At 34.9% G+C, this 26,592-nt stretch overlaps 3 protein-coding genes across 6 annotated transcripts; 2 read left to right on the plus strand and 1 right to left on the minus strand.

The window, feature by feature from the left end:
- Window positions 1-1,389: 1,389 nt before the first annotated feature.
- LOC122575182 lies at window positions 1,390-9,367 on the minus strand. Of its 2 annotated transcripts, XM_043743793.1 has the most exons (9): window positions 8,059-8,198; window positions 7,681-7,746; window positions 5,889-7,512; window positions 5,529-5,763; window positions 5,339-5,448; window positions 4,994-5,240; window positions 4,724-4,928; window positions 4,428-4,629; window positions 1,390-4,332 (listed from the first exon to the last, which is right to left on the minus strand). In XM_043743793.1, the coding sequence occupies exons 2-9, from the start codon at window positions 7,686-7,688 to the stop codon at window positions 2,551-2,553; spliced, it is 4,413 nt and encodes a 1,470-aa protein (XP_043599728.1). In that variant the 5' UTR covers window positions 7,689-7,746; window positions 8,059-8,198; the 3' UTR covers window positions 1,390-2,550. The 2 variants fall into 2 exon arrangements, with proteins under 2 accessions (XP_043599728.1, XP_043599727.1); XM_043743792.1 differs by lacking the exon at window positions 7,681-7,746 and having other exon boundaries at window positions 8,059-9,367.
- Window positions 9,368-9,485: 118 nt separating this feature from the next.
- Window positions 9,486-10,655, plus strand: LOC122575186 (ATP synthase subunit d, mitochondrial-like). The gene is made up of 3 exons (XM_043743799.1): window positions 9,486-9,668; window positions 10,018-10,186; window positions 10,263-10,655. The coding sequence occupies exons 1-3, from the start codon at window positions 9,553-9,555 to the stop codon at window positions 10,500-10,502; spliced, it is 525 nt and encodes a 174-aa protein (XP_043599734.1). The 5' UTR covers window positions 9,486-9,552; the 3' UTR covers window positions 10,503-10,655.
- Window positions 10,656-11,280: 625 nt separating this feature from the next.
- LOC122575181 (serine/threonine-protein kinase SMG1) lies at window positions 11,281-26,308 on the plus strand. Of its 3 annotated transcripts, none has more exons than XM_043743789.1 (16): window positions 11,281-12,013; window positions 12,614-12,883; window positions 12,959-13,182; window positions 13,275-13,527; window positions 13,618-13,747; window positions 13,878-15,201; window positions 15,300-15,456; window positions 15,531-16,059; window positions 16,122-16,309; window positions 16,397-20,368; window positions 20,488-20,761; window positions 20,900-21,162; window positions 21,250-21,526; window positions 21,598-23,485; window positions 23,563-24,591; window positions 24,679-26,308. In XM_043743789.1, the coding sequence occupies exons 1-16, from the start codon at window positions 11,967-11,969 to the stop codon at window positions 24,861-24,863; spliced, it is 11,010 nt and encodes a 3,669-aa protein (XP_043599724.1). In that variant the 5' UTR covers window positions 11,281-11,966; the 3' UTR covers window positions 24,864-26,308. The 3 variants fall into 3 exon arrangements, with proteins under 3 accessions (XP_043599724.1, XP_043599725.1, XP_043599726.1); XM_043743790.1 differs by having other exon boundaries at window positions 11,281-11,675; window positions 12,619-12,883; XM_043743791.1 differs by having other exon boundaries at window positions 11,281-11,559; window positions 12,619-12,883.
- Window positions 26,309-26,592: the final 284 nt, after the last annotated feature.

The raw sequence follows: 26,592 nt of genomic DNA on the forward strand, positions 1-26,592 counted from the left end.
AGTAGTATATAAATACACGAAGAAGGGAAGAAATTGTTATTTCCTTGGCTACGTCTGTTGTTCCTTATTTGAAAGGAAAGGAATAATATAAAATGTGTTAATACTAATTAAAAGCGAACAGGAAGCCCTAAATTGCAAAAACGCAATATACAATATGAAAGAAGAAAATATCAATGGTATTAATAAAAACATAAATAATTGATCGAAATTTACTTCTGAGATTAAAAACTTATACTTGTATTATATAAAAAAGAAAAACGTGCAACGTACACACATCTATCCAATTATGTACATGCTTGCATATATATATATATATGTATATATACGCACACACTTATACACACACATACATACACATACGCTTGCATACATCATACATACATACATACATACATACATACAATTGTATATTTATATCTATCATTAATACTATGAGTATTTTTATTTAATACAAAATAATCGGTGCGTTTATATTAAAACTGTACATATAGTGATAAACGTCCTTATTGATTTGGCACAGAGGTTGCACGATTTCTTATTCTTTGGTACTGGCAAACGATTCGTAAAGAAGATTTGAAAAAGCTGTAAACTACTTGTATGTGTGTGTGTGTGTGTATGCATCTTAATATATATATATGTACTCTGTAAATAAGTTTGATTGGTGTCGTTACCAATCTTAATCAATACCTATATTTATTTTAACAACATTTCAAAGATGAAAGAGTGTATTTTATGCAAATGAAATAATCGTTGCAATTTTTACGGTATCGACATTTGCAATGCCCAGGATATTATAATAATAACTAATATTACTTTAACATGAATGTAATATGACTAGAACAAAAATGAACGTTAAGTGTCATTATCACCATGTATAAATACACTTATAACTATCGTTAGGCAACTTGATTGATTTATTTCGCGGATTGTGATTTATCACAGCTGATCAAAATCACAATTCACAATGTTTCCCGAGAGGTAAAAATTTTCACGTGCATTAATAATATCGCAGCTCTTCGTTCACTCCTTTATCCGATTATTTTCTTACCTTTGCATACGACAACCTGACTATGAATTCTTAATCTAAATTTAAAAACAAGAACGATGGTAGGAGAGACAACGTCGACGTCGTTGACTAATCGTCCGAAAAATACTGTTGCAAAAATTTATGGCAGCTACCGTTACATGTTACAAGTGTTAGAAATACTTTCTTGTCGATGAACAAGAAGTAGAAGAATATATATGTTGAACGTTAAGTAACATTTCATGTGAAGTAGCAATTACCCCAAAAAATCTACCACCAGTTAACGAAAAGTATGATTACTATGTTCAAATTTTACATGATTATATGTATAAAAGAACATATATAGTATAAATATATGATCTGAGAAACTGAGAAGCTAATCTTTTTTTTTTTTTCTAATCATGCATTGTACTTCTAGTCGCAGAACGAATTTCTACAATTTTGTTCATAAATAGTTTAAAAAAATAAAGTTCACTCCAAAAATAATAGATACATGTCATTTTTTACTATACACTTTTACGATAATCACGTTCGACCGGTTGACTAATCCGACCATGTGCTTTAAACCACTCAAAAACTAGACAATCTAACATAACTGATGTTATTATATTTGTGCGCATCTCTGTTCCAGAGTTGTACTTTAATTTGAATGGTAAAGTTCTAGAAGTTTTTACTGTATCTAACGTTGACTTTCCATTATTATATGTGTGCAAGAAAGGTCAAATAAAGTTTCGACATTCAATAATTGGTCTCCGTCGTTTGTTATCTATAAGGGGCATTTAACAAGTTCCCGTACGTGGCGTCTGAGTTACCAACTAACGTATACCTCGCTCAAAGTAATCCTATGTTTGCCGCCGGAACTAATCTATGACAGCTTCTTGCATTTTGACGGCCGAGGAAAATTGATCTGCGACCATTTCAGGCTTTTTCAGACTTCCTCCAAGGGATAAAAGACGTGAAGTTCACACGTAGAAGAGGCCCTCAAATAGGTGCTTCAGAATTTTCCGCTCCCTGTTCCGCAATTTATACCGAACATTTCCTAGGTGAGGACGAACTTTATCATGTAGAAACATACCGTTGTTCAGCTTTCTAAGACGTTTGATCTTGATCTATCTGTGAAGCTTGCCTATGATTTTGTAATACGTTACAACATTGATAGTCTGGTCATGTTTCAGTAACTAAACGTTAGATATTACTCATGTCTATATTGCGTATGGTATGAAATTGACGCCACGAACGGAAACTTTTTGAATGATCCTCATAATTATATATTATATAATTTAATATATAAAAGAATTTCACTTCGACTAGTTCACGGTCTTGAATTTCTATGATTCTGTGTAGAGAAAACGGAAACGAAATAGATTTAATATTATGTCGGAATATTGACATATATACCTTAGTGATATAGCATATTCTTTGATTATTTACGATTGAAATAGTTTTATAGCAAAAATTATATTGGAAAAGTTACTCGGTGGGTATTTTAAAATGTTAGGTAAAGGTACTGAAATTCTCTGTATTAGTTAATAGTAACCGGAATAATGATGGTATCCTGGTCTTGGTGGATGATACGCAGCAGGACTTACAGGATAACTTGGATTGTACCCTGACAAGGAAGGCGGTGGAGGAGGAGAAGGTAGAATTCGTCCATCAACCGCGTCAGGTACGATATGTGGATTGCCAGAACCTGCGGGTTGAGGACTCGTTATTACCCGAGCACCGGATCCGTGTAAGTGATGCGGTCTTGAAAGAGTGAGATCTACAGTGTGACGTCCACCGGGTGTAAGATCTAAACTTACAACCCTGAGAACGTCACTATGAGGGTAGGGTGGAGGAGGCGGCGGAGGTGGTGGTGGCGGTGGAGGTGGTGGCGGAGGAGGAGGAGCTGGAGGGGGCGGTGGTGGTGGAGGAGGGGGCGGCGGTGGCGGTGGTGGAGGTGGTGGCGGTGGAGGAACTACTGCCCCTGAAGAACTAGATGTCACCTGAGAAGATACAGGAAGAGGAGTAGGTGATATCGAATAGCTTCCAGTCCTGCTAAGATCAACACTTTGTCTTTCTGCAATTTCGTACAGATGATGATGATGATACCGTGCATTTTGTATCTGTACACCAAAAGTATGATGAAATCCTCTAGCAGACATATCCAAGCCCTGAAGCTCCCCGTTTAGAACAAGAGGCTCAAAGCTAGTTCTTTCTCTAGCGAACTCTTGGTCGAGAGAATCATATTTATATGATGTTGATAGATCCAACTGCATTGATTTCTCTTTCACGGAGAGACTGAGATTTTGGACAACTGAATCACCTTCATCACTGGATAAATTGTCCGCGGATACCTGATGATGATGATGATGGTGGTGATGGTGATGATGATGGTGCACGTCTTGATATCGGGGGTTTGGTGTTCCTGAAGGTGATACCAAGTCCTCTTGTTGAATATGTATATAACCGTTCGGCGAAGAAACACGTGGTATTTCTTCATGATGTAAATACTGATCAATGTTATGTGTTCTTGGTGTACCGATGTAATCAACGGGCCGATGCAGTTGATAATCGACGTGTAAATGCGTGGGTGGTGTATTTCGGCTATCTGGTGTAGGTGCAGGAGATATCAGTTCTTCTTGTTGTTGTATATAGGACTCTAAATGGTTTGGTGATCTCTGAGGTAATGGAGATTGTAGCTGACTGGATATTGAATAAAGATTTGTGTCGCGATCATTATCATCCAATATTGGACTAGTTACTGCTCCTATATCCCGCTCAGCAGCATCAAGAGCAGCTTCAACTAGCAAGCTAGCATTCGCACTTTCAGTTCTTCTATAAACACTAAGTCCCAATTTAGCATTTTCTATAATATCTTGAGTCATATTATCTTGTCTTCTGGTATTGTTTGTCGATGATGATACTTTCTCATCAATTTCCTTCCGAGTATCTTCAAACTCGTAAGAATTTCCGGTAACAACACTTGTTGACAAATGAGGTATAGTATTAGATACTACTGTTACATCTGAGGAAATTGGAGGATTGAATTCACCAAGCCATTTTTTACTTCCTTTACTTTGTAATCTGGAAGTACTATATAGATCTGTTTCTGTGCGCACACCTTCTACTGTCGATTCTAAACCGCTTGACATTGACGCATTCATCGGAAGCGAAGATGTTGTAATTCGAGAATTATGTTCCATTTTATACTTGGATGTAGGACTTGTACCAAACTCGATTATACTCGAATGTGTAGAAATACTTGGCGTTTCAATTTTCAAGTCATTTTTGCTATCATCCACAGATATTTTATTATCGTTTTCTTGCTGAAATCATAAATTATAAAACGAATATTGTGATTCGAAACGATTTGATCTTACGAAAATGTACAAGACAAGATATATTTTGGTGAAGAACAAACCTGAGAAGTTTTTCTACTAGGTCGCGGTGTTTTTCCACGACCAACATCTTCGACGAGTCCACCGCTATATGCATCAAAGGTATAGGCAACAGATCGTTCGATTTTTGGCATCATTTCTTCTGTAAGACCATGTACTTTTTTGTAATGAAATTGTAAACATTGTTTAGTCGTAAAAGCTGCTTTGCAACCATTTTCTTTACACCTGCAATTAGAAAAAAAAAAAAAAACAAGCACTCAATATCGTATTTACTAAAGAAATACGAAATAAATTATCCACAGGAATATTGCGATCCTACTTGAATGGTTTTACTCCACTGTGTGTTAACATATGTATTTTGAGATTACTCTTATTTTGGAACATTTTTCCACATCGATCACAAGTCGCGGCACCAACTACGTCTTTATGATGAACTTCTTTCATATGACGTTGAAGAGCAGCACGAGATCCCAGAAGTTTCAGACATAATTTACATTGAAACTCTCGGAGCACCTCAGACATATCTAAACATTCATTTAAATTGAAAATAATCTCTATTGATAGATTTACATTCTGTACAAATGCTTACCGTTATGCATTCGTTTGATGTGCACTTTTAATTTTTGCGGCTGACAAAATTTACGACCACAAAAATCGCATAATGGTCTTGAACGTTGAGGATTTTGAGCACATCCATAAGTACGATGCATTTCAAGGTAATTCAAACGTAAAAAGAATTTCTTGCAATATTGACATTGATATGCACCCCGACCTGCGTGTAATTCCGCTGCGTGTTTCATAATATTATCCTTACCCAAAACAGCAGCTCCACATACCTAAAAATATGGAATAGATCCATATATCTATACATTTGTTCAAAAATACAAAATGCAAAACAGCCGATATTATAAAGTGTAATTCAAGTGTCGCCTACCTTACAATGATATTTTCTTATGGTTAAACTATAATTCGTGTCATGAAAAATGCAGCAATGTAACCGATAGTATATTGGATGGGCAAAATTTAAATTACATCCTCCACAATCTAAGTAAATCAAAATAAAGTTAAACAAATGATATTGCTTGCTTATACTTAATTTATATTTTAAAAAGATGATACTATACTCGTTTTGTCTACTTTATTCTTCCGCGTCCATGCAGAAGATTGAGAGTCTGTCCAATATGTCAACTCCATTCCTGACATAATATTCTGTGTAGTAACAAGGTGTAGTTCTCCCTGTTTTGTTATTACAGCTACGCTTCTTTCCTCTTTTGTTTCAGCAGGCCTAATATAACGAATCCAATTACTTTTTAATGGATTAGTAGTACTTATATACGAAGCTTTACCATCATTATCTATCTAAAAAAAGAGGAAAGAAGAACAATATTGTTTTATTATTGGAACATTTTAAGGATATATGTGTAATGATTAAAATAAATGTAGTTTATACATACAAAAATAAAAAAATATTACATTGATTTTACCTCCCAAATGTGTCTCATGGGAAAATCATCAGGAATGTCCATTTCCCTAACTGGTTGTCCAACAAGAGGACCCAGTTTAACATGCATTGGAACAGAATTTTTTGCATATATTCCAAGCCCATGTTCTGAATTGGTAATTTTTAATTCAAAACATTCAGGTAGAGAGTCTCTAGCATATAATGGTCGATCTAAATCTACAGTTAATTGCTTTTCCTCTTTCTGAGTTTTCATTTTTGCTTTACATTGTTCAGTTAATAAAGATTCGTCATCTGATTCATTATTATCTTCTGTTATCTTTCCATATCCTTCGGACATAGGATCATCTGATTTTATAGCCTTTGAAACTTCCGTATTTTCTTTATGTTTATTTAACCAGCTTTCATATGATATAGAATCTGAGATAGCATATTGAGGTGTTATTAATGGGCAGGCATCTTGCAAGTGACGATTATTACATTCTTGGCAGAGCTTTATTTTAATGGCTAATCTCTGTGGCTCAGACATTAGGCTTTCAACACTTGTTTCATTTTGAAGCTTTTCAATTGTAATTGGAGTTGTACCATCTATTGTAGAACAAGCATTTTTATCTTCTTGCACAATTATTCCGTCTTGCGGTGCTTTCCGCACATCGTGATGTTTACGATTTTTATGTTCATTAGTGTGTTTGTGCCTTTTTCTCCTATGTTTATGTACAAAATCATCTACAATATCCTCAGATGAATCTTCTTTTACATTTTCATCTTCGTCATCGTCAGCATCATATTTCAACCGTTTTCGTTTCTTTTTCAATTTTCGATCTTCTATTTCTTGATCTGTATTTATGTTGATATTTGAACAACTAGAATTTGTATTGACATATACCATACGGTTTGGGCTGTTCTTGTCATCTTTTGTCTCACTAGATTGGATGTGAGAAACTATGGTACATGTTGAATCTGTTACATTTGAGATTTGTTCTACCACATTTTCACCTACACTCTTAGCAACTGATGATGTTGCTAAACAATTAGACCTTGATTGCTCATTTTTGTCACCAACCATCATAATTCTTTCCATATCGACATCTCCAATATCATGATAAAGTACATTTTTGTTAATATTTACATTTGCTATATATTCTATGCTATCTATGTGTTCAGTCTTTGACATAACAGATTCAGTTGTCTTCGTACTAATACGAAGATTGTTTTTTAAATTCGACTTTGACTCTACTTCACTAGCTGACCTAGAATTGTCTTTTTTAAAGGAAATTTGTTCCTCATCTCCTGATGTTATATCACTAGAAGATCGTTTAATAGATTCTAGTGGCGAAACAATATTTTCAGTTTTAAAACGCCTTTTTCTTTTCCGTTTATCTTTATGATGTTTAGCTTTATTCTTATGATGCTTAGATCTTGAGCTACGCCGGACATGTACATCAGTATCATTGGACAATTTTGTTTGTGCTGTATCAACAGAAAGAGATTCAGATTCTACAACTGTGCCACTGCTTTGTTTCCTTAAACTTCGACGTACAAATTCTCTTGTATCTTCTATCAAATCTTCAGTCTGCATCGATTCTGTTTTGCTCTTTTTATCCTGATCCATTTCCTTTTCCTCTTCTCCATTACACTTAAGATTGTGCCTATTAAACAAAAATAGTGCAGTTGAGTGCACTGTAAAACATAGATATAAAGGAAGTGTTAAGTCACAATAGCGTCTCACAAAAGTTAGAAAGTGGGAATCAATTTAAGACAGAAAACGTTCAATGGTTACTAGTATTTTTATAAATATTAAGTGAAAATTAATTTACCTGAACATATTTCGTATTTGGAGTTAAATAAAATAGACATTTCTTCTGTATCGGTCGATCCGTGTTCTCAAAGAAAATCAAAATCAATGAAAATCAGTGTAATCGATAAAATTGACGACTATATTTTTAACGAATAAAAAATTATCGATTATTTTCACCCCTCTGACAGCAACCCCACAAGATGGCGATTCGAGGGAAAATTTGGACACGATAGAGGGGAAGTCCCGCTTTCGAGTGATACGTATGTTTAAGTATCGATTAAAACGGTTTTTATGGCACAGAACAAAATATTTTATAACGTCGGTCCAAATAAATTTTGATTGAAAACTAAGAAAGAGGTACATTTAATCTGTCACAAGCATCTATCTGGAATCCTACCTGGAAACAGATTCAGCAAGATCCAGCAAGTAAACTGCAACATCTTCATCCGTTGACAGACCTAAGCGTTTTTTAAGAGAAAGCCAACGTTTGCCGTTGGTAAGACCAATCCGGACGCTTAGAAAGTGTTTCGTTTTTGGTTCTGATGTGGTTCCAAGATTATTGCTTTTATGATAAGAACTTCTCGTTAACCCCGACTCTCTCACATGTCTAGTACTTTTCTTCGGCATAACTACATCGTAGATCTGCCGGTATTAAAGCGGCGAACTTGAAGCTACCGCGGAGGTCGCGCACCGATATTATCCTATCCTCTTTATGCTCACCGCCTGACCATCGCCGCCCACTCCACCCTTTCCGCCCACCCTAGTCACTCGCCACCCCGGCAATCACCCATCCACTAACACTCGCTAAATTTCTATTTCACTCTCTCTATTCTTTCGCTAGTCTACTTTCCTTCTCCATACCCCATGTACCCCGTGACCACGATCTTCCTCTTTTATCGATCCTGTCGTTGCGCTTCATCACTGCAAACTTACACGCGTTCGATGTATGAACGCGTACTTGAACATGAGAATGCATGTATGTGAATATGCATGCACGATTGTGTACATTACTGTGTTAGATGCATATAAATTTATATATAGTATACACACAGATAATACAAATATGTAACTTGCGTTTTGTCTATATAATCATATATATGTAATTGTATGTGTATCGTGTATGATGAGTATGTACATTTGTTCGTCTTCTTTATTAATCAGATGATTTTTTCTTATTTTACAATATCTAAATCAAATTTCTTGTTTATTAGTTTCAGATTTATTCTATTCCATAATTATGATTATAATGTTTGCAATTAATTGAACAATTTAAATATATATATGATAAACTATAACATAAACAATGTAAATTATGTTTGAATGCACGTACAATAAGGCGTAAGGTTGTATTCCATAATTCATATTAATATGATAAGAAAGAATATACATATATGTACACATGAATATTTTATAAATAATTTTTCAATTTACACATTCTTATAACTGGTTCGATCAGTAAACGAACGATTTCTCTGGAATGCTGCTTTTTCTATTTGTTATATACGTATTTATTATATACGTTTCTTTTCTTGCATAGTTCACTATTTTCGTATACGTGTTTAAAAAGGCTAATTATTCGCAATTATTTATCACAATATCTCGCATTTACCTAATGCAGCTAATGCTTAAATGCTTCAATTTACAAGGAATAAATATCGACTGAAACAATACCTTTAAATCGAATATTTATGTATATCGAGTACTCCATAATCGATATCTCGTTTCGATATATGAAAATTCGATTAATCGATATCGGTAAAAAAGAATAAGCACTGTATACATATAAGAGTATAGTCTATACAACCATACCAGCTCATAGATACATATATTCATACTTGTTCAGCAGTCAGGAATTGTGTTACGTTTGGATCGGAGGAATTGTCACAGAGAAATGTCACGACAAGCAATTAAAGCGATAAATTGGACTGCTCTCGCTGAGCGAATTCCAGAAGCTGAAAAAGCTGCCTTGGCCGCTTTTAAATCGAAGTCTGATAAATATTTACAACGGTTAGTAAAATTCATAAGATCATTCCATTATTCGATCATTTATCCTGTTATATAATATTTCCACATGTTCCTATTAAATCCTTACTTTAGATTGATCGAGTGATTTGAAAAATGTGCCATTCTCCTGTTATATAGAAATTAATGAAATCGTAGTTCTTTCCCATTAAATTTTCGTAGAGTAAATCTAGGTAAACTGACCTAACCTTGTTAGTACTAATTTCAAAATAGCGATAAGTATATTACAATAATCACTTTATACCAATGTGAATAAATTATTATATTTGTATAAAATATATCCAAATAGATATAAGACAATAAAAAATATATTTATATAATATATATTTTATAGTATGATGGCTAATCCAGAAGCTCTACCAAAAATTGATTGGTCATATTATAAAAAAGTTATTGTGACTCCGGGTTTAGTAGATAGATTTCAAAAAGAATATGAATCTTTATCAGTGCCATATCCAGCTGATAATTATACAGCAGAAATTGAAGCTGCAAAGAGTGAAGCCGTAATAATATATCTCTGTTTATTTTATATTTTATATCCCAAATTGAATTTTATAAATAATGTTAAACATGTTACAGGCTAAGAAAATAGAAAGTTTCATTCAAGAAGTAAATGGCAGCATTGAAGAAATACATAAAAATTTGGATGAACTAAACAATGTGATACCGTTCTCAGAGATGACTATGGAAGAGTATGTTGATTTGAAACCAGATGGATGTATGCTACCAGATAAAGTTACAACCTGGCCTCATGACGAGGAATCTCAAGAACATAACTTTAATAATGAAGATTCGAAAGGAAGCAGCAGTGGTCATTAAATTTAACTTGAAATGTATTATAGTTCTGTTGTAACATTCATCATAGCTTCTCCATTGAGCTATTAACAATGTATACTATTAAACTATTCATACAAAAATTTAGTAAGCTTCTGACACTAAAGTTATAAAATATTAAATACGTTGAAAGCATAATTTTGTTCATTATAATCCACTTTTAGTTAAAAATATGCTCAACCTATAAGTAAATAAACTTTGCTAATTTATTATTTGTTAAGTAATGAATTGTTATGAAAATGATGTAAACAAAATATCATAATTTAACATATTACTTTCAATGCTGTATTTGTTAAATTTGCTACACTACTTCATTCTTTCTTTCCAAATTATGCCACTTATTACGGAACTACCACTTTTAAAAATTATGCATAACATATCTAAAAAAACGAGAGATATCTTACGTATATTATATATTTTTTTTTATTATTTTTCTTTTAGAATTTTTTTGGTATACATGGTGTGTAATACATTAACTTGTATAATTTAAAATTTACAATACAGATCATTAGTTGCAAACTTACTAGAAAGGTACAACATCCTCCTAAATAACCTTCTTCGTTATTTGTGTTACAGTTACAGACACCTAACTTTAAGTTTTAAAAAATATACGTTCTGAAAACGGTAAACATTTTTAAAGGCTTATCCTCAAGAAACTTAGGTTTAGTGAGAAAATCAATTACGATTGTTGATACATTTTCGTTTAACACTAGATAGAGTGCGACTTTTCTACGATTACATATCAAGAAGTGTGATTATACATTATTTCGTCTATCTATAAATGCGTTTCCTATTAATTTCACATGGTGTATTTGCTTATCGGTGGCATCATTGATGGTTTTCTTGGATTAATTCTAATGGCATTGGCTGATCCAAGCCAATTGGATAACAGAATCGATTGAGATATTTTTTCAACAATATTTTACATTGGTTCAAGTTTTATTTAGTTGCTTCATCGTTTCATTGTACTTAGCTTCATCCCAGTAGAAGACGTAGAAGCGTAACGTAATTATACGTAACCGTACTAAAATTCTTAGTTTATGTATGCAGATACAAAATAATTATATTTGTTTTAAATAATTTTTCTTTATATTAAGTACCAGTGTCTGTTTGCTTCGTTAGCCAGTTCGTTATTATTTAGAACTCATATAATATAAGGTACCCAACGAACTGATTCAATTGTTTTTCTATCTATATTTTCATTTCATCATTTTTTGTTATTTTATCTGTATATTACTTCTTTTCTACACATAATATTCCAAGAATCTTGAGAAAAATTGTAGGATTAAAAAGAGTAATGTTAAAAATGCTACTTGATGTTTACAGAAAGCATGTCAATGAACAGTGTGGAAGGTACCACTCGTAAATAGTGGTTAATCCGTTTCGATTTCGTGGTTGGTTGTTGGTTCTTGTGTATCCACCTAAATAAGTTAATTTAAACAGATACATATGTACGATTTTTCGGAAATTTCAAAGAATCTTTCATGTCTATATCGGTATACAAATAAAACCGTAATATATTTTGATTTTTATCAATTTATAAGTCGCTATGAAAGTTCTCTGTTGATCGGTTGTTGTCGATACGGTGTGTACCTATAGATCGAACGCGTGGAGAATCGGTTACGATACTGTTTCACCTTTCGATATCTTCTTTCGATTATTTTCCACGAAATATTTTCCGGAAGAAATCAAAGTGTGTTCTATGTTCTATGCGATTACGATATTACTTTCCAAGGGAACGATACTTACATAAACTGAAATAGATATTACGACAGTTAATCACTCTATGAATTATCGTATCTTTTATACGTAAATAACTTGAACGTCGTTTTTATTTGAGAAACTTTGTAATAGATTTTGATTGTATTGCAGGATTTATCTTATTTTTTCATTACTACTTTTCATTTATTTTATGACCATTGAACTTTGTACACCAAGGATGTAGGTGCGAATAATGTAACCTTAAGAATATGTGAAAGTTATTGAATTCTGGCGTGCCGTAATCAATTATAGAATACTTATGATTTTATGCTTTTTAATATTTATTAATATAAAAAATTATTATTACCTGCGATTGGTACATTATTAATGCAAAGTGTAGGTCATGCAGATCATCTGCAGAGTAATGTAATGAATAGCTGTGGGAACTCTAATATTAGCACAAAGCTACGTGGATCTAAGTGTTCGGAGATACAGGAAGAATCTGTTAGTAACAATCGAGCTAGTGTGTTGGAGAAAGGAGATGTTGGTGTTCTAAGTGGATATAACTCCAATGATTTTAATGCTCCAAGAGGCACTTTGGTCATTTGTCCAAGAAATACAAACAACTATTCGTCTGATCATAGTTTCTCTAGATTTAAACCAAGGTAAATTATTCTTTCAATTGTTTGTTAAAATTTCCTGTTCTTTTTTTATTTAATAAATTGTTTATATTATTATAGAATTGGTGGTGCTCCACGCAATGAATTTCGAATGGCTCGAGGAGGTAGCTCTGGAGATCGTGCCAGAGGCTCTTTACGGGGTAGGGCCTTTAAAAAGACACCTATCGAACGTGATTCCAATACAGAAACTAGTTACTACCCTACGACTAGACCAAAATTTCAAGAATCGCTGAAAAATCAAGAAAATGTACAAGGAAAATATTATGACGACAAAAGAATAAATGGTCCAAATTGTTTTTTATCTCTAGAATATACTGAGAAAATATGATGTTTCATATTGCAATTAAATATATTAATTGATATTTCCATATTACAGAAGATTCTAGAATTTCCAAACTTTTAAGAAGATTGTATCGGGAAGATGATTATGATCATTTTATGGTATTGTGCAAACAAGCACAAGAAGGTATAATAGCGCTTGAAAATCAAAGATACATAAGACGAAATTTAGATGTCATCTGTGAAAGCCTATTAGATATACTACATACTGGGCCTGGACAAGAAGCGAAACAGCAAGTCGCAAAATGTTTAGGACGCATCGGTTATGCAACAGAACAAGATTATAAACGGTAAACAAATGATCTAATAGTGTACAATGTGTTCATCAAATGTAACATTTCTTTCAATATAAGTAAAATTTTTGGTGTGAAAATCCACAGGTACATGGATTGGGTTTTTAATAAATATTCACTGGAACGGAAAGATGATATAAAGTGCCTTCTAATTAAATCATTCGTTGAAGCTTTTAAATTGGATGCAGAGGCGCCAAGGCTAAAAGAATTTTCAGTGGTACTTAAATTTTCTTTTCTTATTTCTTAATTTAGTAGATATTGTGCAAGTCTGTGATTTTTTTTCGATTGAACTGAAAAAAGAAACAAAACTAATTATTTTAAGTAAAGTACATTAGATATCCTTTCAGTTAATGATGTCGCAATTGCAATCGACGCTAGAAAATGTTGATCGATCGGATCTATTAGTAGCAACAGTGGATGCGATATTGCTGATAATGGAGTCTTATCCTGAAACGTTTTCAAATCATTTCCGTGATACAGTTGATATATTAGTTGGCTGGCATATCGACTTGACACAACAAAAAACAATTGTAGCTTATGCCAGTCGTAGTTTGCAAAGATTACGAACTTTCTGGATAGCGGATTTACAGTTTACTTTGACGCTATTAGGACAATTTTTAGAGGACATGGAAAGCTATGACGAGGAATTATCTTTACCAGAATGTGGTAGGAGTTCTCCTGGAGATGAAACATCCCCCACTTCCAGAGAATCTATTCGACGCATTACATCCTTGATCTCGGTGTTTAATACAGTTACGAAAAGCATATCTGAGCATTTAAATCCTAATCTCACACCAAGCGTGCAGTGGTCATTTTTATCTGATTGTTTATCAAAAATGCTGAAAACAGTCGTTAAAGCGATTGAATTGGACAACGATGAAATCTGGCTTTCGAATTTTAAAGTCACACCCGAAATTACCGAAGAATTATTAAAATGCGTCAAAAATGTAGGCATCGTACTATCAAAAAATTCTAATAAATCAGAACTAATCGAAGACGATGCCATCAATATGTTTAAATCTTTGAAATTGAATAAAAGTGAATTGAAAGATTTAAAGCAAAATATCGAGAAAGATGCTGCGTTGAAAGAAAGAGAATCATTGTTAAATATAATACGCTGGATGGAGATAAAAAGGAAGAAAGATCTAGATCTAACAGAGGAAAAAGAAGAATTAATAGTTGTTGCAAATGAATGCGCATTTTTATTATTGGGTCATCTTCAGAGTCGTATAACAAAAAATCATGAGCTACTTTATAAGTTTATTGATCTTCAGTTAAAAAGGACCAGTATCTTTTGGGATGACACAATAATTTCTATGTTAAATACTATTTCAAAAATAATAAAAGAAGTCTCTGCGAATTTGCCATTGGAACTAGTTCATAAATTGCTTGGAAAAGACTCTGCTTTACTCAAATTGAGATTTCATGACTCAATTTCTATCCAAAACGCCAGTCTTGGAGTATATCATAGTCTTCTTAGTCTAAAAAATATTCCATTATTACAAGAATCGTATCGTTACATATTGTCGGATTTGGAAATTGCTTATAAACTTATCTTAACAGATATCGAAAATTTAGTAACAGATAATCCATTACTTGATGATATTAAATACAAAAAGAACGATGCAGAAATTGTAGTTACCTTTTTGCTAAGAGCTCTTTCTGATATAGGTAAAAATATATGAATGCATTGTAAAATTCAACAAAGATAAGCTTATTATATATCATTTATCGATTTATTTTATTATATGTCTTATTATATTTTCTAGCTAACGCAAGTAATTCTATCATTGGTATGTGGGCATTAAAACCAAGCATTTTAGAACTCTTGGCAGTTAAGCTGAAACCTTATGACAGCAGTTTATCATCAACTAGTCCATTCTTGCAATATAGCATTTTGTATTTGCTATATGCGCATTGTTCTAGGTGGGTCATAAGGAAAAGAAGAACAGTAAATAACTAATTTAGCAGTTTTGATTGCACTGTCTGTTTTATTCTAGATATAATCATTTTGTGCCAAGTTCAAGCTTAATAACTGGAACTACTGCTTGTCGCCCAATGGATATGTTTCCAGGAGCATTGGATGTTCCAACAACATCACCTACTAGTGGTCATCTTTCCATAATTCTAAACTTAATAGCTAAAACTTATAATGAATGCACACCAGAGCAAACGTTATTGCTTTTATCAACGTGGATGCAAGAAATTTGTATACAAGCGGAAAATTACATTGGCATTTTGAGTAAAACAAAGGAGTATGAGAATGTTCTCGCAAGTCTTGTTGCGTGTGGAGCTACCATCGATCGAGATATTTCTATTGCTGTTTGTGATCTCTTTGAAATTTTAATGAGCGCAAAAAGTGTAATCTGGAAGGAAGAAATGTATGCTTGTATTGTAGACTTGGTGATGTTACATTTAACTTCACGAGACGAAATCGTACGAGACAAGTATGGTTCATTATTGACACGAATACCTTTAAATATAGTGGTACCAAAATTTAACAGAGAGTGCTTATTGTCGGAAACGAAGGTAAGTGTAGGAAATATATTAAAAAAAAAAGCATGATTTACTTCAACTTTTTTTTCTTACAGAAATATCAAGGAATAAAAAATTATTCGACCGAGTCTTTAATTCTTGCTCAAAGATTACATATGCGAGGAACTAGCACTGGAGAGATGCAAGCACAACATTTCAAGACTTATATGGCTTTTTTATTGCAAGAACAATATCTTGATGCAGCTGGATTGTCAGAAATATTTACTTTATGTTGGCCAATTGTGTAAGTAAAGACAGACGTAACTAATTTCAAGTTACTTATTTTAGTTACGATAATTAGAAAATAGTACGATTTTATTTATATTTATAGATCGGAGAGCGACACTACCAGGAAGATGTATCGTTTAGCACTTACAAATAGATCTTTCTTATACTTCTGGGCCGGTTTCGAGGCAGCTCAACATTGTGTAACGAACAAGCTTCGTACTTCATTAGGAAAGCCTCAAGAAACATTTACGTCAATCGAAAATGCTTTGAAAACATTAGCACGTGAGATTTCATACAGCTCTGAAATAACGAAAAAAGAGAAACGTAGCTTGGATCATCTACTAAGCGAACATACTCGAGTACGATTATTTATTGAATTTCTTGAACATCTTGAGAGGGTAATACATAACGCAGCAGAAGGTTGCGCGATCGCTCTGTTACCATTGTCGAAACCAGTTAGAACCTTCTTTCATACTAACAAATCGACTTGTAAAGAATGGTTGAATCGTATTCGATTGGCATTATGTGTAGTGTCGTTGCATCCTGGATTAGCTAGCAGTGCTCTGAGAAATAGTCAGAGATTATTAGAGGATTTAAGTAATAGCGATAATACACAGGGTATCGAATTTGAAAGAGCGACGCTTTGTACGGCACAAGCTATGGTAATATTGGGAGAAGCAGAGGCGTTACAGGGACTTTATGTTTATACTAAGGAAAAGGACAGAAAATTTCCGTGGTTGAAAGCTGCCATGGAAGAAGCTGCACATCGTTACGAATCTGCTGCCGAAGCGTATAAGTTAATTATAGAGGAGCATATGCGTGTTGCAAATAGTCGACTTGGAAAAGATATAGATCAAGAGGAAGAGGGAGAAGATGTAGCTGACGGTAATAGCGTTGGTGGTGTTGATGGCACTAGTGCGAATGAGGAGGTTTCCGATGGAAAAGGCAAGTCTTTTAAATCCGAAGGAGATAATCAAGTACTTGGTTTTTGTATGCAGCGATTATCTCATTGTTACGAAGCTGTCAGTGACTGGACCCGGTTAGAGGTTTGGAAACAGCAAGAGGCTGAAATTTTTGCCCGAGATAAAAGTACTGTTCTCAGAAAACAATTATTTACGGAGAGTAGCACTTCTCAACAAGCAAAATGTTTAAAGAAATTCGAAAATGGTGAAAACATATGTTTAGACGATCTAACTGATTGGAGCTTACTGGATGGAGGAACCGGTAAAACGGTAAATTGGAATTGCGCGAAAACGTTAGTGGAATGTAGTAATACATTGACTAATATTGCACTTAGAATTCATATAAATGAATATAAAGATTATTTTGAGGAAGAGATTGAACGATGCCGGAGAGTGGCAGCTAAAATTATGGAAGAAGGTCTAAGAAATGTACCTTCGGAATACTTAAACGAATCTATATTAGTACGATTTTCAGCAGATGGGTTAAAAAATATCCTTTCTGGTAAGGAAGAGAATATATTCGAATTATATAAAAGCGAAAAACTTGATCACATGGATTCGAGCATACTGGCGCGAACATTATGGTGGTCAGAATATTTCGGTAGAACAAGGAAGAATAATAGTCCTGAAGCGCAATTAGATAATAATGATGTAACTGATCTAAGATTGCATATTGTTCGAACTGCTAGAAAGGAAGGTAATTTTGAGCTAGCGAAACGAGAACTGCTTAATTATTTGAGATCCGAACGAGAGCTTTGTCGATTTGAAGGAGGCGAACGAAATTACATTAATCCCGACTTTGATCAAGCAACTGATGATGTTTTGAAGAATGTGATGCACGTAAAATGGTCGAAGAATAATATACGTGCTTTCCGTGAATTTTCAAAATTGCTATATGATATGGAACGAGTTAATAAAGCGTTAAAGGTATGTAGTGCAACTGCACTTGGAATATCTCGAACTATCGTCGATGGAGAACAGTCAGCTGATTTACGTGAGAATGGTACAATTCTGCTTTTGACTCTTGGTAAATGGATACAACAAGAAATAGGCAGCATTGAAAATGGTCAATTGGAGCAATTGCTCGAATTTGAAGCTGCCCATAATGATGGCTTGATGAACAAGCTATTCGGTCCTACCACGAATTCAATACCTGTTTCAGATATGATAATCGGTAGATTAACGCAACTGGGTGTAAACCAATGTCCAGATTTGCCACTTGCGTGGTGCAGCTTCGCGAGTTGGTGTTACAAATGGGGAAGAAAGATCGTAGATAATTCAAATTCAGGTCAGTTGACTGATTCGGACAGAGCAACCATACGAGACTTATTGCCATTCGATACAAGTGAATCTGACTTGAACGCAATCTTTTCAATTTTGTCTCAAAATAAAACAATTCCTGAAGACGAAGGCGACATTACAGACACTTCCAATGATGTTAATACTTCAGATATGATAGAAAATCAATTACGCAGCGTTTCAATATTAAGTCGTATTAGTGCTGATCGTCTCACAACGTTGGTCGATATCTGGAGGCAAGCACAGAAGAGGATTTATGCATATTACGAGCTTTCTGCGAACGCGTATTTCAAATACTTGCAACTTGCCGCGATTAAAGAGGCCAACGATTGTGCTACTATCACAGCTACACTTAGATTGTTACGACTGGTTGTGAAACACGCTCTCGAATTACAAAATGTTCTGGAGTCCGGTCTTTCCTCAACTCCTACTGCTCCATGGAAAGAGATAATACCGCAATTGTTTTCCAGACTTAGTCATCCTGAGTCTTATGTACGTACACGAGTATCTGAATTGCTGTGCAGAGTTGCAGAGAATTCACCACACTTGATCACTTTCCCAGCTGTAGTTGGAGCGGTTTCTGGTCAAAAGAAAAATTGCAATAAAGTACTTTATGAGAAAGCAGAAACTGATTCATCTCAAAACGATTTAGATTTTATCGAAGAAGAAGAGGAAATGGACGCTGAGAGCTCTACTGTAGCTTATCAAGACGAGCAAGAAAAGTTTATGGATTGTTGTTTCTCGCAATTGGTAGACTGTCTATCGAATAGGATTCAAGATTCCATCGAGCAAGTGAAAATACTCGTCAAAGAGCTGCGTCGAATTACATTACTGTGGGATGAGCTATGGTTAGCAACACTGTGTCAGCATCACACTGAAATTTCTAAGCGATTTGAACAACTGGAAATGGAAGTACAAAAAGTGCAGGATAATTCTTGGTTGAGTGTTGAGGAAAAGGATAAATTAATTGCAGAAAAACACAGAATTATATTGAAGCCAATAGTTTTCATATTAGAAAACCTTTCGGCTATGACTTCCGTTTCTGCCGAAACACCTCATGAGAAGACATTTCAAGAGAAATTTGGTCCTTCGATAGAAGAAGCAATCAATAAATTAAACAATCCTAAGAATCCTGCGAAACCGCAGATTGCGTGTATATGCTTGAAACAATTGGAAGGCAAATTAGCTCAACGTGTACATAGACGAGCCGCGTATTCCCTTTCCATGAATGATATCAGTCCGGTATTAGCCAATTTGAGAAATACATGTATCGCTATGCCAGGTGTTGCTGCAAATGATAACAAAATTGTTACTATAAAATCTGTAGACAATAACGTTCAGATATTACCAACCAAAACGAAACCGAAAAAACTCGTGTTCCACGGTTCCGATGGACACGTATACACATATTTGTTTAAAGGTCTGGAGGACCTTCATCTGGACGAAAGAATCATGCAGTTCTTAAATATATGCAACACTATGATGTCAAAAAAGGGTGATTCGAAAAAAGTATATAGGGCGCGTCATTATTCAGTTATACCATTGGGTCCACGATCTGGATTAATACAGTGGGTCGATGGCGTGACACCCTTGTTCGTCTTGTACAAGAGATGGCAACAGAGAGAGAGTACTATGCTTAATAAGACTGGTAGTTCTGCAATATTAAGACCGTCTGAACTATTTTACAATAAATTAACTCCACTTCTGAAAGAGCGAGGAATCGGTCTGGAAAATAGAAAAGAATGGCCTGTTCAAGTTTTGAAACAAGTTTTAGCTGAACTAATGGCAGAAACTCCTAAGGATTTGCTGGCAAAGTTAGTTCTGTTTTCTTTCCTTATTCTCATTACTTGTATCTCCTCCCCATTTCCTGGTTGCTTTTTCTTGCATAAGGAAGTTATTAACGATATTTTCTGATCTTTGTTTATCATTATAGAGAGATTTGGTGTAATAGCATAAATGTTGGAAGTTGGTGGCAAGCAACCAAAAATTACTCCTATTCGGTGGCCGTAATGTCAATTATCGGCTATATCATTGGTCTCGGTGATAGACATTTGGATAATGTATTAGTTGATCTCAATACAGGCGAGGTTGTTCACATCGATTACAATGTTTGCTTTGAGAAAGGCAAAACTTTACGCGTACCAGAAAAAGTGCCGTTTAGAATGACTCCAAACATCAGAACAGCACTAGGAGTAACTGGAGTCGAGGTACAATAACTTTTTACATCGTAATCATGTTATGGTTTTATTATTATTATTATTATTATTATTATTATTATTATTATTATTATTATTATTATTATTATAAATAGTATACACAGTTAAAATATGATATCTTCTTTTTAGGGCATATTTCGTTTAACTTGTGAACATACGCTCCGAGTAATGCGTCGAGGACGAGAAACCTTATTGACCTTGCTTGAAGCGTTTATATATGATCCGCTAGTCGACTGGCGAGCTGGTGCGGATAACAGCATTGCAAGTTACGGAGCCTGCCAGGCTAGAGCTCGATGTACGGGAATTGGAAGGAAACAATTGGAGCAGGAACTAACAAGAGCAATGTTCGCCGTTCGAGCAGCAGAAATGCGTGCCGAATGGTTAGCAAATAGGTCTGTAAATCAGTAATTAGATTTTACCTTTATACTCTTCATAATAATTAGTTTGCATCATATTGACTAATGATCTTTGATTCTTAGAGATGAGTTGGTGAAGATCTTTCCATCTCTGTGCCACCACTTGAATGGTTGGGTAGAGGCAACGGATATCACGCGTCAATGTCAGGATTTATTACAAGACAGACACCAACAGCTTGCTCTAGTCAAAGAAGCACAAGCAATGGGACGTAATCATCCACTATATTCTGTGATAAAGCGTTATAATTCTTTTAAAAGAGCACGCGATGCCCATGAAAAAGCAAAAGCTGGATTGAAAGAAAAGATTGAGGACTGTGAAAAGCAGATTAACATGCACAACGTAAGCTTTAATTATTTATTCATTATTTCTTTTATTTTGAAGAAATTGATCGAGTTACCTTGTTATTTTAGTTGGCGCTTTCAATCGTACGAGGTCCACAATTAGGACAATGGTTGGCAGAATTGGGTACGTCTACGAGTCAAGAGGATCACGTAGTTTTTGATCTTGTGAAAGAATTCTTACAGAATGCTGGTCAAAGTCAAATGATACTTCAATGTGAACAATCAGAAAATGAATTGACACAATTGGCTACACAACAGTCTATTCTAATACGAAATTGTTTGGATTTATTGAGTCAATATTCAGCGATTTGTAGCCTGTATCCGCTGAGTAATATGTCGCAACATCGTACAGTACTTTATCACGGTTGGGCTAACAAGCTTTTAAACACTGGAAGTGTCGAAACTTGTCGTGAAGTTATGGTGCAATTTGAAAATACTTTTGATCCGATCAAAATCTCCAACAATCAGCAAGTTCAACAAATAATAACATTTTCTTATCAAATGCAAGCGATTCTAAATGAAGCGAATGAAAGATTAAAGAAAGCATATGAGAGAATGGTTTCGGAGGGTTTACCCGAGTCAGTCACTAGAATAGAGAAAGCATATGGAGAATCGAGAGTACAGATACAAAACTTTCTGAGACGAGATAAAGGTGCCGAGAGGGCACTCGAATGCGTCAATATAACCGCACTCTGCGCTTTGAATAAGAGATACTTAATGATGGAAGGCGCTGCTAAATGTGCAGGGGACTGTTTAGTTGATCTAACGTCCAGAGAAGGAGACTGGTTTTTAGACGAAATGCGTTTAATGTCATCGTTAATTGCTGAGCTAGTTAGTTTGATACCTGAATGCCATAAAACCAACAATGATCCCAAGATATCTCTTATATTAAAATGTTTAAGAGGATCCGATTGCATCTACAAAGGATTGCAAGAACTTAATTATAATTTCCACACGATCATTTTGCCTGAAGCGATGAAAACTATCATAACGGAAGAGCCAACTGTGATTAGAATGATAGGAGAACTAACAGAGATAATTGTATCATCCGGTATACCACTTGGTGACATTCTAGGCCAGTTAGAAATGCATCTCAGGTTTACTGTTATGGAGATGGAAAGTCCTCATGCAATGATACAAAACGTCGTGAATAACATGAGATTAAGATTCGAGGCAATGCTATCTCGACCTGCTGAAATTCAAGAACCTAATCAAGATGAGGCGTTGACGCCTGGTCAAATGCTTTTAATGGGCTTTAATGGTTTGTTCGAAAAGCTCCAGATGGAAGGTAACGCGTTGATCGCTACTTTGAGTACGCTCGATATTCCCTCATCCTGGAGAAAAATTGATCAGATTCGAGAAGCGAAAGAAATGTCTGCACCAATATTCAATAAGACAGCTTGTCAGGTGTTAGAGGATATATTTTTGGTCAAACGATTACATACCATACAGGAGTTCTTCATGATGTGTAGAGATATTGCAACTGCATTTAAAGGCGGTTTATCAAACGTTTACAATGACGAAAGACTAAACAAACCAATAAGAATCTTTACAGCCGATTACGTGTCACGGCAATTGCTTGGTGTTACTTCTCAAACATTAGCTATCGCACTCTGTTTCTTATTACAACGAATGGGTTTAAGCGTTACTACCGAGATTGAGCAAAGGGATATCGGAGCTGAGAGTAAAGTTTCGATAGAAGAATTGTGTAGAAAGGTTGTCGATATATGTTTAAAGAGAGGTCTCTTTTCTGGTTCTGTTCTTGCTCAAGCTAGTGCGCTCAGTAGCACTCTTGAAAGTGTTTGGCGAAGAAAACAGAGTGCTAGATTTGCTCAGCAATGTGTCGAAGTAGCTAGGGCCAGCATGCAGAGACTTCAGCTACAACTAACAGCTCATCACTGGTTGCATGAGGATAGCTTACTAATGAGGTCAAATGTTAATTTAATGAATCCTTTGAGTAAGTCTTTCTTTGAATTTTTTTCAATAAAATTGTGCATTTCTGTTTTTAGATATTAATTTTCTTACTTTTTTCAGATCGTTCTGGATTTATGTTAGAACTTCGAAAAACAGCGACAGCACTTTCTGCTCTGCAATCTCGAGTATGTGAGGCACGAGATCAACAACAAAATCTTGTTTCCAGCGCAGTTCAACGATTGAAGTGGGCTGCTGGAGCGAACCCTGCTCTCGGAGAAGTCATGTCCGCGTTTGATAATGCGGTACTCTCATCTTGTGAAAAATTAACTCGACAGCATAATCTTGCGACTAATGTAATCAATACCTGCAATTCTATATTGCATTATGAAGCTCTAAGAACTAGGACATCTGAAAGTGTGACACACGATACGAATTTTGTCAAACTGATCAAACATTGGGAAGAGAGCTGTATTTTGACAATGAATTTAAATATAACAGTAACCGCAATCGAAGAGAGTCTTGTCGAACTACTACATATGGAAAGCAACGTTGATATGAACTGGCTAAAGCAGGCTGAGAGATTTATCTCTGAGGCGATACTTGATGTTCAAAAGAAATTGCAGGAGAAGCAAGAAGGTTTGCTTTCAGCTCAAGAACGTTTGAGAGAGCAAGTATCGAACTTACAAAGTGTGTTAACCGAGCATCATAGATTAATGTCGGATGTACGAATATTATTACGAACTATGGTGAAACAAGAGAACATCGATGGCCTGCAAGAATTTCTTTCTTCGTATCGGTCTTTCACTGAAAGCATATCGGCGATTGTAAAGGAACTGGAATCTGACAATTTAGATGCAAATAGAGGAAGAACGATTAAAGAGGAATTGGAAAATATGGCAACTGTGGCACCAAATTTGTACAACGAGTTATTAGGATTCGCCAATGAAAAGAAAATAAATTCAGCAAAGATGTCTGAGAAGCAAAAGGAGATAGATAAGGAAAAAGAAAGGGACCGTGAAAGAGAGAGTGAAACTGAAACTTCAATAGTTAGTTCGATAAAGAAGAAAGGAAAATTAATGAGGCAAGAGGGTGTGTGTTACAGTCCTAAGAAAGGAATTCCACCGACCCGGGACCCAACAACAGGAAAAGGTGAGCTTAGCTTTATTGTGGATTTTCGTTAAGATTACATAAATATTTTCTTATTATTTTTCTTTCTCACTTATATTTTCTTCGTAGCTGTTCAAGAGCGAAACGCGTATGCACTGAACATTTGGCATCGTGTACGAATGAAGTTAGAAGGATGCGATCCTTATCCAACAAGAAAGTATACAACGGCTGAACAAGTGGAATACGTGATACGCGAAGCTCAGAGCACCGACAATTTAGCCCTCTTGTATGAGGGTTGGACACCATGGGTCTGAACGAAAAAAGGTTGACGCAATCGCGTCGATGGTTTAATGCCCGTTACACACGGTACTCGAGTTAGTACCGTTCTTCGCTCTATGCTCCACAGAGCTAGCTCTCTGTCCGACCAGGTGTGAAGTATATCTTCGTTGTCACCTGAAAGAGAAAGTTCATGTCTGTAAGGATGCCGTTTAAGTTCGGCAGCGCGCAATTGCATACAGAGAAATTCCAGCGCGATTCACGAACGAACTTCGATTCTGGCACCGATTCTATGATTATCTCAAAAATCTCTCGTTAACAATGCGTACTGTGCGATCTATATCAAGGTTTCTTCTTTCCTTTTTTGCGTCCACATAATCTTTATCCGTTTTCCTTTTGGTCAAAGTAGACTAACGTACAATAGCCGAGAAACAAAAAAGAAGCAGAATTAAAAGAAAAGCGTGCACTTATGTACTATTTGTTGTTATGGACAAGGCAACAAAGATTATTTCGACAAGCAGGTTAAAAGATGAGAGGAAGAAAATATAAACTGACGTACGATCGAAAAATCAACAGTCTTATTGTGTATATTGCTTGTATGCTTAAATGTCGATGTTAGATTTGGGAAAAGCATAGAATCTGCTGCATCTTTGAAAAGACAAGGAATAAGGGCAGAAAGTTTTGACAATGACGCGGAGGAGCTCGATAACGACAAACGCGTCGATAGTGACACTGCCACAGATATATGTTCGAAAGAAGACCGATACCTATTATTTCTTTATTTTAGTATATATTGATTGAATTTTATAATTGTAACCTAATCTTGAAAGGGAGAACGTGTATAGCATTCACGAATGAGTAAGGAAAAATTTGGAAATTTGAAGCGGGACCAAGAACGATATGTCACTGTCGAATCGCGACCTAAGGAACCGAGATTATGGAGATGCTGGATGAAAAACAAAGTGTATTTTTCGTGTTCGTATTCGCTACTCGATATTAATGCAAATCATCATGATCTCAGCACTCTTATTTTTTTCTTAAAGTGGGAGTACATGTTTTTCCGAAATTTCAATCGATAATTGTCCAAATCATACAATTTTATCGCGAAATTTTCCTTAAGTATTATTTTTTTTTATATTTGGTAGAATCTGTCATATTAATTCTAGAAGTTTGTTTCAATAAATATTATACAACAATCATGGTAATCAGTCATTAATCTATAATGACTTATAAGAATGGAAATGTCGGAAGAAATGATATTGCAAATCTGAAACAAAATTTGTTCCTTTTCATATTAAACATGTGATGATCATAAGCGTTGCTGGATCATGCCATTTTCTCTTTTCTTTCTTTTTTTTTTTTTTTTCGAGGGAAAGGGGGAGGAAAAGAAGGTCGCACTTTATAACCAATAAAGTTTACGGTATGTATAAAAATGATGAAAAAGATGTATTCCCTTTGGTTTAATTACACTTTTGAGAAACAATCACGTCTACTATTCATTTACTTTAAACCTCTATTTAAGGTACATTATGATCTTTTCTATTCTGTCATTCTTGATTATATATGTCATTATGTTTGGGATTTTTTCAAAACTATTTTTTCTAATCATTTCTGTTCCTTTTACTTTGTTTTATTTCTGTTTCCTAGAACCTCCCGTAATATATACTGTACATTTTCGTTCTTACCTCCCTTCTCCCTGTTTCTGTCAAGATTGTAAACCATCATTGTACCAGTGAAACCACAAAGAATACAACTTTCAATAAAGGA

This window comes from Bombus pyrosoma, linkage group LG14, assembly GCF_014825855.1.
Source record: "Bombus pyrosoma isolate SC7728 linkage group LG14, ASM1482585v1, whole genome shotgun sequence".
Lineage (NCBI taxonomy): Eukaryota > Metazoa > Arthropoda > Insecta > Hymenoptera > Apidae > Bombus > Bombus pyrosoma.